At 44.0% G+C, this 13,531-nt stretch overlaps 1 protein-coding gene across 1 annotated transcript in view; it reads left to right on the top strand.

Annotated features, from left to right (window-relative positions):
* MACROH2A2 (macroH2A.2 histone) overlaps positions 1–13,531 on the top strand; it is a 53,553-nt gene that overhangs the window by 34,227 nt on the left and 5,795 nt on the right. Inside the window, exons 3-7 of the mRNA XM_065922502.1 lie at positions 2,677–2,783; positions 4,038–4,235; positions 5,509–5,619; positions 7,753–7,852; positions 11,111–11,200. Coding sequence (XP_065778574.1) covers positions 2,677–2,783; positions 4,038–4,235; positions 5,509–5,619; positions 7,753–7,852; positions 11,111–11,200 — 606 coding nt within the window. The remainder of the gene's footprint in view (positions 1–2,676; positions 2,784–4,037; positions 4,236–5,508; positions 5,620–7,752; positions 7,853–11,110; positions 11,201–13,531) is intronic.

Raw genomic sequence — 13,531 nt, forward strand, 5'->3', positions numbered from 1 at the left:
ATTGCTGCCTTTAGCCTCTTCCTGTGGCCACGTGCAACGAGGGCAGATTTTCCTTTTGAGAATCCAGTCTTTGCGTCTGTCTGTCAAGCTGAAAATAACCTGACCTTTAGGGGCTTCCTGAAGGCTGCAAGCATGGGCCGCAAGCTTCCCATTAGCCCTGCCTCTTATACTGATGGTTAATTTGATGAACCCTGGAGAGGATCCTTAGCTGCTTCCTCTAAATGCTGGTGACAGAGGCGGGACAGTTATGGTCCATGATGCTAAACGAAATTCACCTGTTCAGAAGCTTAAAACTCAGAGGCCCATTTCCACCCATCTGGACAAAGGGATGAGTGGAGTGCTCCTTCCTCCCAGGATTGGGGCCCCTAGGATCAACAGGTATAGGAAAGTCCTTTTAATTGTGCTCAGTGGGACATTATACATTTCAACCTAGAGTCATAACACAAGCCTATTTGTGAAGACTTTACAATGACACCTCTTTTGATGGGTTCCCTTTTGTATCATTTGATTGATTGATTGATTTTTTGGCTGTGCTGAGTCTTCTGAGTGGGCTTTTCTCTAGTTGCGGCGAGCAGAAACTACACTTCTTGCAGCGCACGGGCTTCTCATTGTGGTGGCTTCTCTTGTTTTGGAGCACAGGCTCTGGGGCACTCGAGCTTCAGTGGTTGTAGCACATGAGCTCAGTAGTAGTGGGTCTCAGGCTCTAGAGCCCAGGCTTAAGAGTTATGGTGCACGGGCTTAGTTGCTCTGCAGCATGTGGAATCTTCCCTGACCAGGGTTCAAACCAGTGTCTCCTGCATTGGCAGAAAGGTTCTTTACCACTGAGCCACCAGGGAAGCCCCACTGGGTACCCTTCTTAAAGAAAAGTTGGGCAACAATCTGAAGGCAGCAAACCGGATATCTAATATGACATTCATTTCAAATGCTCTTGTGTTCCAGTCCCAACAAGCCTGCTCATATTTTTCAAACTGCAGTGCCTCAATCTTTGATTCAGAAAATGCCATGACTGTGTAAATGAATTGTTGGTAAACACCATATTCCTTGCTTAATAACCTGGAAAAGATGTTGTGAGAATGAATTTGCAGTGATTTAGCGCTTTTCATTATGGAAATGCCATATAAATATTTAACTCTAATGCTTCTTTTATTCTAATTTTTTGTTAATCACATTTACTTAGTTAATATGGCATATTTATGCCAAGTTTTTATTTTATTGCCATAGATTTTATGAGTGATGGCAATTGCATGTGTTGTTTTATTTGAAATTAGGTTGATTGTATAAACTCATGCAATATTGTCTGTTAATTTTAGGGCTTTGTATATATGCCATTGTACCAGCAAATCCCCTCAACACACACGTACACACACACCTGCACACATACATACATATAACACATTCATGCACATACAATTACCCCCAGCCCCACATATAACACATTGGCACTTTGCCTCTTCCTTTAGGGAAGGAATTCTTTCTAGGGAAGGAATTTTTTAACAGGCTCATTCATACTTTTGAAGGCAGACAAATTTGATTTAGCAAAACATTCTTCTAAAACTGAGAGAGGATGAAAAAAATAAATAAAACAAATGTGGAAGGAGAAAGCATTCAGGAGTATAAACCAAGTCTATGGATTTTTTAAAAAAAAATTTGACCCCCAAATTTTGATAGTATGTGAAATACTTTTAGGAATATTATTTTCTTTAAACTTTTTCATATTTTTCAAATGATATGTTTGCTAAAGTTAGAGCCATGGTTATGTCCTGAGGGATATGTGAAAAACCCCTGGGGCCCAACAAACCTCCCTTCCTAGGTCTCAAAGGTATTCCCGGTAGGAATTCACCTTTTGGGTTGAGCAGTTCCTCACCCGCTGAGTATAAATCAGTTCTTTCTATCCACTTTCCTTTAGGACATAAGGGACCAGGGGCATCAAGTGAAGAGGAAGGAGATTCTGAAAGGGGTCTCAGCTCTCCTCAGAAATGGCCGCACACTGAAAGAAACTTGGGTTTTACGTTAGGGTCATGTTTTAATAAGGGCTAACTTCTGCTGAATGTGGCTTAAACAGGAGAGTTTCTTCTTCTTTCACACAAAAGAAGTCTATGGAAGACAAGGAGGCTCCATAATCGTAAGAGATTCTGGTTCCTTCTGTCTTGTTGCTCTGTCACCCACAACTTCTTACTCTTGGACAAAGCTGGCTGCTCAAATTCCAGCCATCATGTCCTCAGTCTGCCAATAAAGAGGGAAGAAGAGCACTGTCCTTTCATTGACAGATGCTTCCCAGAAGTACCATACAACACGACTGCTGGCCTCTCGTTGGCCAGATCTCTGTCACATGACCACATTTATCAACAGGGGAGGTTGGGGAATAGTGTCTTCATTCCTGTGATTATGGGCTCAGCAAAAAATCAGAGGTCTATCTGCTAAGAAAGATGGGGGAGAATTAATGTCAAGGGACAATCTAGAAGACTTTGCCACTGGATCATATATCCGGTCTTGCTAAAATATCTTACATGTCTGTGACCTGAGTACTCCTCAGTTTTCTGGATTTCTTTCCAGGCCCAGACATAAAAATCGCAAATGAGTAAAAGTGATCAAACTCAAAGACCGTTTCCAAAGAAAAGCTTTGGAAAGCTGTGACCCCTTTCTAGATTGCCTATTAACCCTCCCTTGGAATTTCAGCGGAAATTCTAGAATTGGCTGGGAATGCAGCAAGGGACAACAAGAAGGCCCGGATAGCCCCAAGACACATCCTGCTGGCTGTTGCCAATGACGAGGAGCTCAACCAGGTACGTCTGAAGCACTGACACCGGCCACCACATGGGCTTGCCAAACACATTACTGCTTCTGGACCCAGCTGGTTAGAAGTCCTTCCTGCTATAGTGCCCAGTCACATGTACACTGAAACATTCAGAGAGTATAGGATTGAGATTCAAAATAAAATTGTCTCTGGAATAGACTCCATTATACGTTCTGAATCTTGCCAGAGCTTCGCTTCCTCTTTAAAAGCAAGCCCTGCGTGTTGCTAGAGGAGGTGCAGTACGCACGTGTTCTCTTTACAGGTTCTTCACCTAAACTTTGTTGATGGTTTATTCTGATGAGGGCAGAAGTGTCCTTCTTTCTATATCAAAACTAACCCTTTATACTTTAAAACTGATTCCAAAATCAAGTAAATTCCCACCCTCATCCCCCCACCAAAGATGTGTGAGGTAGCAGGTGGATAGTATAAGAACTTTCATTTATACTTATTTTCTGGTCTTATCTTTTCAACCTGTTTGTGGCTAAGAAGCAGTTCCTGTTTCCAATCTAACATGAACTGATATTTTCCTAAAATAAAAAGTAATTACTAGAAAAATTAAAAGACAAAAATACACAAACTACCAGCTACAATTTTGTTGTTACTAGATCCAATAGATATAAAATAACTCTATCAACTTATTAGACACTTCCTCATGATTTCTGTACTGCTTTTGCCACAGATGGGTAACTAATAGCTTATGGATGGGCCCTGGTTGCAGACCACACTTGGAGTAGCGCTGCTATAGAATGTGCAGAATGTATTAGCGTGGTAGTTCATGTTGATTAGTTAGAGTAAACAGATATCCATTGGGAGGTGCATGGTCAAACATATTTTACTGATGGAATGCATGATCAAAGGAGTGAGGAAGGTTGTTAACTGAGTCTAGCCCTTGCATTAACCTTTGAACCCCACTTTGTCAAGCTGTGCTCCTACGTCTGAAGCTCTTTATCCTCTGTTATGTCTGGAATTTCCGAGCTCTGGGCAATATCCCTGGTTCCACCCTGTCTATGCTTTCATTTCACTTTGCTTGTTTTGTTTTCCATACAAAATTGTGGATTGCCTTGATACCTACAGAGAAAAGCCCTACCCGTGAGGCAGGGAAAACCAGTTAAATCGTGTATCATGCACTTTCTTTGGAAAGCAGAGACCAGATTTAACACTTTTTTGCCAACAGTTAGAATCGTTTTAAATCCAGAACCAACGTGCTCTTTGCTGTCTGAGCTCACACATCGTCTCTCTTCAGCTGCTAAAAGGAGTGACCATCGCCAGCGGAGGCGTCCTGCCCAGAATCCACCCTGAACTGCTGGCCAAAAAGCGAGGGACCAAAGGCAAGTCAGAAACTATCCTCTCCCCTCCCCCAGAGAAAAGAGGAAGGAAGGCCGCGTCAGGAAAGAAGGGGGGAAAGAAATCAAAGGCTGCCAAACCACGGACATCCAAAAAGGTAAGCCTACTGGTATCTGTGAGCCCCGGACATTCACAGAACAGGAGGGAAATTGAACCATCCAAAGAGGAGGATGTGGCCAGCATCCCCAAAGGACTTGAGACTTGCCTCAGCTTGGTACCAGGGGTGGGTGGGGGGAAGAAATGATAGGAATGTCTGTGAAAAAGAATAAAGGGGGGACTTCTTGGCAGCCCAGTGGTTAAGACTTCACCTTCCACTGCAGGGGAGTATGGGTTTGACCCATCCCTGGCCGGGAAGCTAAGATCCCACATGCCTGGAAGCCAAAAAACCAAAACATAAAAGCAGAAGCAATATTGTAACAAATTCAATAAAGAATTTAAAAATTAGCGACGTCCAAAAAATCTTAAAAAAAAAAAAAAAAGAGTCTTTGAGGCCAGCTCAGATAATCATGCAGGGTCTACTGGAGATTTCCAACCCCCAGACATAGTGGTTTTCACGTTTCCGGACCCCTTCCACTGCCCCCACTAAAATCTTCAGTGAAAGTTGCTGGCCTGGAACACTACTTCCCACCTCCCCCATGTGGCAAACTGACACATCTCTAGCCTTCCACAGAGAGTCATCCAAGTTCAGCCACTGGCATTTCAGGTGTTTGGATAACCTGATATGCTAAGTAGCTATAACTCAGAGATATCATTTATGAGTCATATTTTTCATATGCTGCCCAGTATAGCAACTACTAGCAACATATGGCTATTTAAATTTGTGTTTAAATTAATTAAAATGAAATAAACCTCAGTCCCTTGGTCGCTCCAGCCACATTTCACATGCTTGACAGTACCGAGCGGCACAAAGGTAGAACATTCCCACGAGGGAAGGAAGTTCTGTTGGACAGCACTGCCCTGCGGGTTGCACGTTTTCATTCCTCGGACCTCTGTGATGACTAAAAAGATGACAAAAGAGTTCATTTCTCGGCTGCTGTGCCCCGGGGAGTCCTGGGGAGAAGGGCGATTGAACAGTGTACTATGAATGACCCCAGCCTCCATAAGGTGCAGGTGTTGAAAACAGCAAGAATAACATACCTGTGTCCAGGTTTGAGTAAGGACTGTGGATGCATAAGAATCCCTTAAATACCCTTTATTTCTTGCAGTATGCTTTTTTTCCCCCATATTGATATCCCTTGCTTCCCTCCATCAAAAACACCTGACTACTTCCTTTTATATCCAGTGGGGTGGTAACCAAGGGGAAGACTTAAAAGCTACTTTGGGCTTTTTCTGGATGATTTCTCATCTGTCCTTCTGGTTTCTACCAACAGTCCAAACCAAAGGACAGCGATAAAGAAGGGACTTCAAATTCCACCTCTGAAGATGGGCCAGGGGATGGATTCACTATCCTGTCTTCTAAGAGCCTTGTTCTAGGGCAGAAGGTAATAAAGAAAGTTGTAATGTGCTGTCATAAACCACTACTATTTACAAGCAATGATGCCACCTTCATCCGTTCCTTCCCTGATACAACTTTCACTCTGGTCTTGTATTCATTTTTAAATTAAAAAACTGGAAATAGAACTGCCATATGACCCAGCAATACCACTTCTGGGCATACACACTGAGGAATCCAGATCTGAAAGAGACACGTGCACCCCAATGTTCATTGCAGCACTGTTTACAATAGCCAGGACATGGAAGCAACCCAGATGCCCATCAGCAGATGAATGGATAAGGAAGCTGTGGTACATATACACCATGGAATATTACTCAGCCGTTAAAAAGAATTCATTTGAATCAGTTCTAATGAGATGGATGAAACTGGAGCCCATTATACAGAGTGAAGTAAGCCAGAAAGATAAAGATCATTACAGTATACTAACACATATATATGGAATTTAGATAGATGGTGGCGATAACCCTATATGCAAAACAGAAAAAGAGACACAGAAGTACAGAACAGACTTTTGAACTCTGGGGGAGAACGTGAGGGTGGGAGGTTTTGAAAGAACAGCATGTATATTATCTATGGTGAAACGGACCACCAGCCCAGGTGGGATACATGAGTCAGGTGCTCGGGCCTGGTGCACTGGGAGGACCCTGAGGAGTCGGGTGGGGAGGGAGGTGGGAGGGGGGATCGGGATGGGGAATACGTGTAACTATATGGCTGATTCATGTCAATGTATGACAAAACCCACTGAAATGTTGTAAAGTGATTGGCCTCCAACTAATAAAATAATATTTAAAAAAAATAAATAAATAAAAAAAATAAATTGTTTTAACCAAGAAAAATAAATAAATAAATAAATTAATTAATTAAAAGGCTATGGCAATGTCTGCACTGTGAGGATAAACAAGCTCTTTAGTGCTGAGAATTGTTTATGCTGACATTGGTCAGCCAGTGGATTTTTCTGCTCAGTATCTTCCTGCTTCCCATGTCCCAGTTATTCCTGTGCTCATCGAAAAAATCCATAGCTAACTTTCTCAACCAGCCTTTGGGAGGCCTGCTTTACATGGTGTGATGTAATTTATCATAGAAAGAAAATAGAAAGATATGTCCCCCTGAATATCCCTGGTGTTAGAAGTGAATTATTTGCCAATAATTCAGTCTGCTTGCCTTTCTAGGCTGCAGAAAGAAAACAAACTGGGTTATACATTTGAACAGTTTTCAGCAGCACAACAGCAGCCCCCACCAAACATGCAGATAATTCATTCCCACAAGCATAACAGACAATTTATCTACTAAGTCAACTGGGGCTGCAATAAGACACGTGTGGAAAGAGTCAGTTAATCATATCTCGGGCAGCGAATGTTTGAAGCCTGACAGTGGTGGAAACTCTTTTGAAGCCATTGGCAAGAGCATGTTTTGAGAAGTGCATCAAAGTGGCGGGTTCCTAATTTATCACTGATGAAAGCAGGGGAGCAAAGAGGTGGAAGTTATGTCCGCTCTAGGGGCTGTCCGTGGTTATGAGATGATTCGCTTTCTCTCACTTAAATAGGGGAGCAAGAAGTTCTTGCTCAGGTGGGGAGATGATGGAGAATGGTTTCCATTCCACTCAGTTCACTCCCCTAGGGCAGCATTTCACAAGTGTGGCTCCAGGGTCCCCAAAAGACAAGGTTGCCATACATAGGCAGGTCAGAATCCCAGAGCCCATCACTTCTCTCCCACAGAAGTGGTTGGCTTTGCATCCCTGCCCCCAGAAGTCTGTGCTCCCCTGAAAAGAATGCCGGGAACTGAATAGCTTCTTGCAGGAGCTACTCAGAAACTACACCATCAAACACCAAGACCACCCAGACGAGAAATGAGGGCATAATCTATAGGGAGGAGAAAAGGAAGGGAGGTCCCATTCCTGTTCCTGGAAGGGGAGGCAGATTTTTGCGTGCTGCTAACCTCAGGGTGGACATCAAATCCTCTGAGCTCAAAAGAGCCTACTGAAACCACACACCCGGGAAACTTGAGATGGTCGCTCCATGTAGAGCCCTTTCTGTTGGCAGCCAGTGAAAGGATGCACAGATGTGAAGGTTTTCCATAGGACTTATCTCACCTAACTCTCCATCATCTCTTCCCAATGCAGCTGTCCTTGACCCAGAGTGACATCAGCCATATTGGCTCCATGAGAGTGGAGGGCATCGTCCACCCAACCACAGCCGAAATTGACCTCAAGGAAGATATAGGTAAGGTCCTGAGACTTCAGGAGAAGTGCCTTAGAATAGCCACTGTTCTGGCAAGTTCTCTTGAGGCCGGTCTCTGCTTGGTGGACCCTGTCAATCAGACTCTGCCTTTGTGTTTAACTGAACAGCATTAAAGTATTGGGACGTCCCTGGAGCCTCAGACGGTAAAGAATCTGCCTGCAATGCCGGAGACCGAAGTTTGACCCAGGGATCAAAAATTAATTTTTTTAATATGCACATATTTTTTAAATTTTTATTGAAGTGTTATACAAAAACAGATCATTAGTGCACAGCTTGATGAATAAAACTGTGTGACCAGCATCATGATCATGAAACAGAACCTTGCCAGCACCCCTCAAGGCCCCTTCATCCCTCGTCCCAGGACCATTCTCTCCCAGGGTAACCACTGTGATGTCCTCTGTTTTATTTTGTTTTGTTTTGTTTTTTGTGGCTGTGCTGTACGGCATGCAGGATCTTAGTTCCCCCACCAGGGATTGAACCCATGCCCCCTACAGTGGCAGCACAGAGTCTTGACCACTGGGCCACCAGGGAAGTCCCTACCATTCTCCTGTCTTCTAATAGCATAGAGGGGTCTCGTCTGTTTTAGACTTTATGTAAGTCATGCAGTATGTCTCCTTTTGTGTCTGGCTCCTTTAGCTCGACTTTGTGAAATCCAAGCATGTTGTTGAGCATGGTTGTAGTTCATTCATTTTCTTTACTGTGCAGTGTTCCGTTGTAGGAATATAACTGTTGATCCAGTGTATGCCTGGTGGCATTGGGGCCATTTCCAATGAGGGCTGTAATGAGTAGTGTTACTCTAAATGTTGTTGTGCTTGTTTTGGGTAAACCTGTACATATATTTTAAGCTGCAGTATTGAGAACACCACTGATAAAAGGAAATTGACATCTGGAGCAAGTTAGGCTGTCTGTAAGGCTATACACTGAGTTATTTCACCAGTGGATTGCCACCTGTCCCACCAGTGGTACCAGGCTAGGTGAAGGAACCTGGGAAGGTAAGCTTCCAGACACTAGAAATAATAAGGTGGCAACTAAATGGTTACCATCTCACCCATTTTTACAAGACAGAAATGAGTAAAGAAAGGGTTTTGTTCCTGCGATACAGGGCTTGCTCCTGAGGTAGGTGATTTGGGGTGAATACTAGTAGCTCAGCCCCGGATGGCGGCACCAGGGGCCCCAGGCTGCCAGGCTCACCTGTGTGTCCCCCTTGGCATCAGAGGCCACTTGCTTTGCTGAAATGGAGATACGATAGCACTGCGTGGGAGAAAACACAAAAAACAAACAACAAAAGCTAGTATTACAGAGAAACAGGATTTCTCTTGCACACAGAGATGGTGAAAACTCCTCCACTCCTCAAACCCGGCCCAGGCTCTACCAAGGGCCCTCAACTCACTGCGTTTGGAAAGACTCCCCCTAGTGGCCTAATTTTGAGCTCTGCCTTAAGTGTGTTCTAGTGGCTCAGCTGGTAAAGAATCTCCCTGCAATGCAGGAGACCCTGGTTTGATCCCTGAGTCGGGAAGATGCCCTGAGAAGGGAATGGCAACCCACTCCAGGATTCTTGCCGGGAGAATTCCATGAACCGAGGAGCCTGGCGGGCTACTGTCCATGGTGTCACAAAGAATCAGACACAACTGGGCGATTAACACTTTCACTCTAAGTGTGTCCTAGCTTCTCACAAACAAAATAAGTTTATCTTTTAAAGTTTTACCTTCTTTTTCATTTCTACAGTATTTGCATTTTTATATCAGGAGAACAATAAAGACTGCTCTATTTTTTAAGTGGTGGGTAATAGTAAAATAGAAAAAACACTAGAATTGGAACAAAAACTCAAGGTCAGGTCCCAAACCCAGTGGAGGTTCTGAGTCCTTAATTTTTTAAAAAGATCATTAAGAGTTCATGTCACTGAGACTGCTTAATGAACAAATCAACCCCTAAAAAGGTCCTTTGAAGAGTTTGTGTCAATTGCCAACAATATAACTTGTACCACTGACTTACTTTGATAGTACTCATAAAGGTATAACTTTTTCCATTTTATGCCTCTCCTGTTTTTTCTTATGCTTCCTTTTTGCTTTCAAGAGGGATCAGTCTTTTATATCTCCAATATGCTTTTCCTCTACAGTGGAGACTTCTTATTCTAAATGAAATATCAAGTTAAGAAATAAAGACCTAAGTTGAAAAAAAGAAACCATTATTTATCTAACCCTAAACCTTAAAGGTATAAATACCTTTGTTTTCTTTGCAGACTTTTTTTTTTTTGGCCACACCATGGGCCCCGGCAGTGAAAGTGCCAAGCCCTAACCACGGGACCACCGTGGAATTCCCTCTTTGCAAACTTCTGAGGCTTCTTTTTTATTGTTGTCTTTCTGGGCCATTTTTTAAATTTCTAATTTGGGAGTGAAGCATTCTGCATCTTCAGAGCAGCTTCTTTTCCTCTTCCCTGTTCTGACTAAAGGTGCTAGACCTACCTCAATAGCTTCTGCTTCTTGTGCTCTTGTTTCACATTCCACAAAGGCAAACCCCTTTGACTCTCCAGGAGACTTATAATGTGGTACAGTTACGGAAACAACAGTTACTGTATCTCCCAAATATTCCTTCAATCCAGCTGTGACTACCATTTTGGGGAAATAATTCCTATGATACATTAGAAGCAATAGTAAGTGAAATAAAATATTAAGTAATTCTTTAAAAAAAAAAGTTTGCTAGAATCTAAGGACTGTTGGATAGAAGCACAGGGACCCCTGCCACCAGTGATCACTGGCAACCGGGATTTAACTTTTTAATTTTTAAGGTTTATTTATTTATTTTTGGCTGTTCGAGGTCTTTGTTGCTGCATGAGAGCTTTCTCTAGTTGCAGAGAGTGGTGGCTACCCTCTAGCTGGGGCACACGGAGTTCTCACTGCAGTGGCTCTCTTGTTACAGAGCACAGGTTCTAGATGCACAGGCTTCAGCAGTTGCGGCTCACCAGCTCTAGAGCACTGGCTAAGTAGTTGTGGCTCATGAGTTTAGTTGTCAGGCAGCATGTGCGATCTTCCCGGACCAGGGACTGAACCCTTGTCGCCTGCTTTGGCAGGCAGATTCTTAAGTGCTGGACCACCAGCGAAGCCCCGTAACCAGGATTTAATTGCAAAAGTTGATTCCTACTTTCTGAGCACTTTTTTAAGACCTAGCAAAACTGTCAACCAGTGTAAATTAATGGCTTTGAAAAGGGCAACCACAATAGCTTTCCGCTATTGTCCTTCACAGGTAAGGCCTTGGAAAAGGCTGGGGGCAAGGAGTTCTTGGAAACAGTAAAGGAGCTTCGCAAGTCCCAGGGCCCTTTGGAAGTAGCTGAAGGTAAGTGTGGAATTGGGTCACGTCCCCAACCACCTTCCCCTCTAGCAGGACATGCTTCACACACATTCACTTCACAGAGCAAAACAGGCCACAACCAATCAGGAAGGTATTTTAGCATCTCTCAGATAATCAGAGCAGGCCCACATAGATCATTTCATACGCCACGGGGACTATAAAGTGTCTGGATAGTTCGGGCCAATTTGCATCATCAGCTCACCCAAAAATGGTCTAGAACGGTTGGGTAACTTTCTGTGTGTGCAGAAAATACATGACAGAATTTACCATTGTGACCTTTAAACCTGTACAGTGCGGTGGCATTAAGTATCCTCAATGCTGCTTCTCTGTCATCACTACCTAGCTCCCAGAACCTTTTATCACCTTCTGTAGTAACTCCACATGGATTAAGTAGTCACGTCCCTCCCCCAGCCACTGACAACCACCAGTCTGCCTTCTCTGTCTATAGATTTGCCTCTTCTGGATATTTTATATAAATTGAATCGTATAATATGTGATCTTTTGGGTCTGGCTTCTTTCACTTAAAATGTTTCGAGTCTCATCCATACTGTAACTTGTATCAGTGCTTCACTCCTTTTTAGGGCTGAATACTATTTCATTTGTTTATCCATTCATCACTTGCGTTATTTCCACCTTTGGCTTCTGTGAATAGAGTTCCTCTGAACACCTGTGCACAGGTTTTTGTTTGTTTGAACACTTACTTTCAAAGGTAACTTTTTGACAAGTGGGTCTGACTTCAGATCCGTGTTCACACCTACCTCCAGGGACATCTAGTTGGTGCCAAGTGCTGTCCTGGGGCGGGGACTCCAAGGACAAAGAAAACCCACTCCTCTCCTCCAGCACTGGATAGTCGAGAAGGAGAGACAGACACATAAGTGGGGTACAGAGAGAGAGCCACACTCTCTGCTTGGGGAGTTGGGGAAGTACCAGTGAGGATGCAAGATCTACTTGGGGGCAAGGGCATTGTGGGCAGCAGGGAACTGTGTGAGAAGGCAAGGTCAGGAGCCGCAGGGAGGAGATGAGCAGCAGCCAGAGATGGGCCTGGCCCTCGGGCTGTGCTAATGATCTGGAGTTAACTCTATGTAGACTAAGAGAGGTACCTTTGAAAATAGAAGCTGGGGAATGTCATGATCAGATTTGATGGCAAGAAAAGCTATAGGGCTACTGATCAAGAAAGAATGTGTGTCCTCACTTTACAGTCTGCACATACCACTCATCATACAATAGATAGAATTTCCTTTTTAAAAGTTTGAGACATTGGACTTCCCTCGTAGTCCAGTGGGTAAGAATCTGCCTCCAGTGCAAGAGGCATGGGTTCAATCCCTATTCTGGGAGGATCCCACATGCCATGGAGCAACTAAGCCCTAGTGCTACAACTATCGAGCCTGTGCGCTGCAATAAGAGAAGCCACTGCAATGAGAAGCACGTGCACCATAATGAAGCCTAGCCCTTGCTCACCACAACTAGAGAAAGCCCTCGCACAGCAACAAAGACCCAGCACAGCCAAAAATAAATAAAAATTTTAAGACAGAGGCACGCTGACATAAAACATAAGCATCCATGTAGACAGAGATAGGAGAGCTGCAAGCAGCAGCAGTGAGGGGACGTGGGAGCTGGGCTGCAGTTCTGGTAACATGCAGAGAAATCAGGAGGTCGCCTCTTACCTGCTGATGGAACTAGAGTCACCTCACACTTGGAAGGGACGCGAGCCAGGCTCCCTGATGAGAGAAAGGGCTGGATGAAACTTCCAGCCCTTACAGGGAGCCAAGGTTCTGACCAACACCTTGGGCTCTGGCTCGTGTGAAATCCATTTTCTAGAGTAGCAGAAGTGCAGAGAGCCCCTCACCCAAGCCCAGGACCACGTCACCCACCAGCTGAGTGCCTGCATCTACCCCATCCCTTGTATAACCCTGAGACAGAGCCCTGAATCGTCCGTGTAAGAGAGGATCCTAACTGGGGTCTTGGGGAAGCACCTGCAAACCGCCTGATAGGATGGGGAGGAGAGAAAAACAGCTTCTCTACATAAAATGAGAGCCTCCAACATGCTTCTAAACAGTTCCAGAGGTAGGAAATAGGAGGTAGAGAAGCAGGGTGTAAAAAGATGAAGGGACTTCCCTAGCAGTCCAGTGGTTAAGACTCCATGCTTCCACTGCAAGGTCACAGGTTCAATCTCTGGTCAGGGAACTAGGATCTTGTATCACAGGCCAAAAAGTTTAGAAAAATTAATAATTAATAAAAAGATGAAGAGTTACAAACTACTATGTGTGAAATAAACAAACCACAAGGATATATTGTACAGCACAGGGAATACAGCTG

Source organism: Muntiacus reevesi, chromosome 2, assembly GCF_963930625.1.
Source record: "Muntiacus reevesi chromosome 2, mMunRee1.1, whole genome shotgun sequence".
Taxonomy (NCBI): Eukaryota; Metazoa; Chordata; class Mammalia; order Artiodactyla; family Cervidae; genus Muntiacus; species Muntiacus reevesi.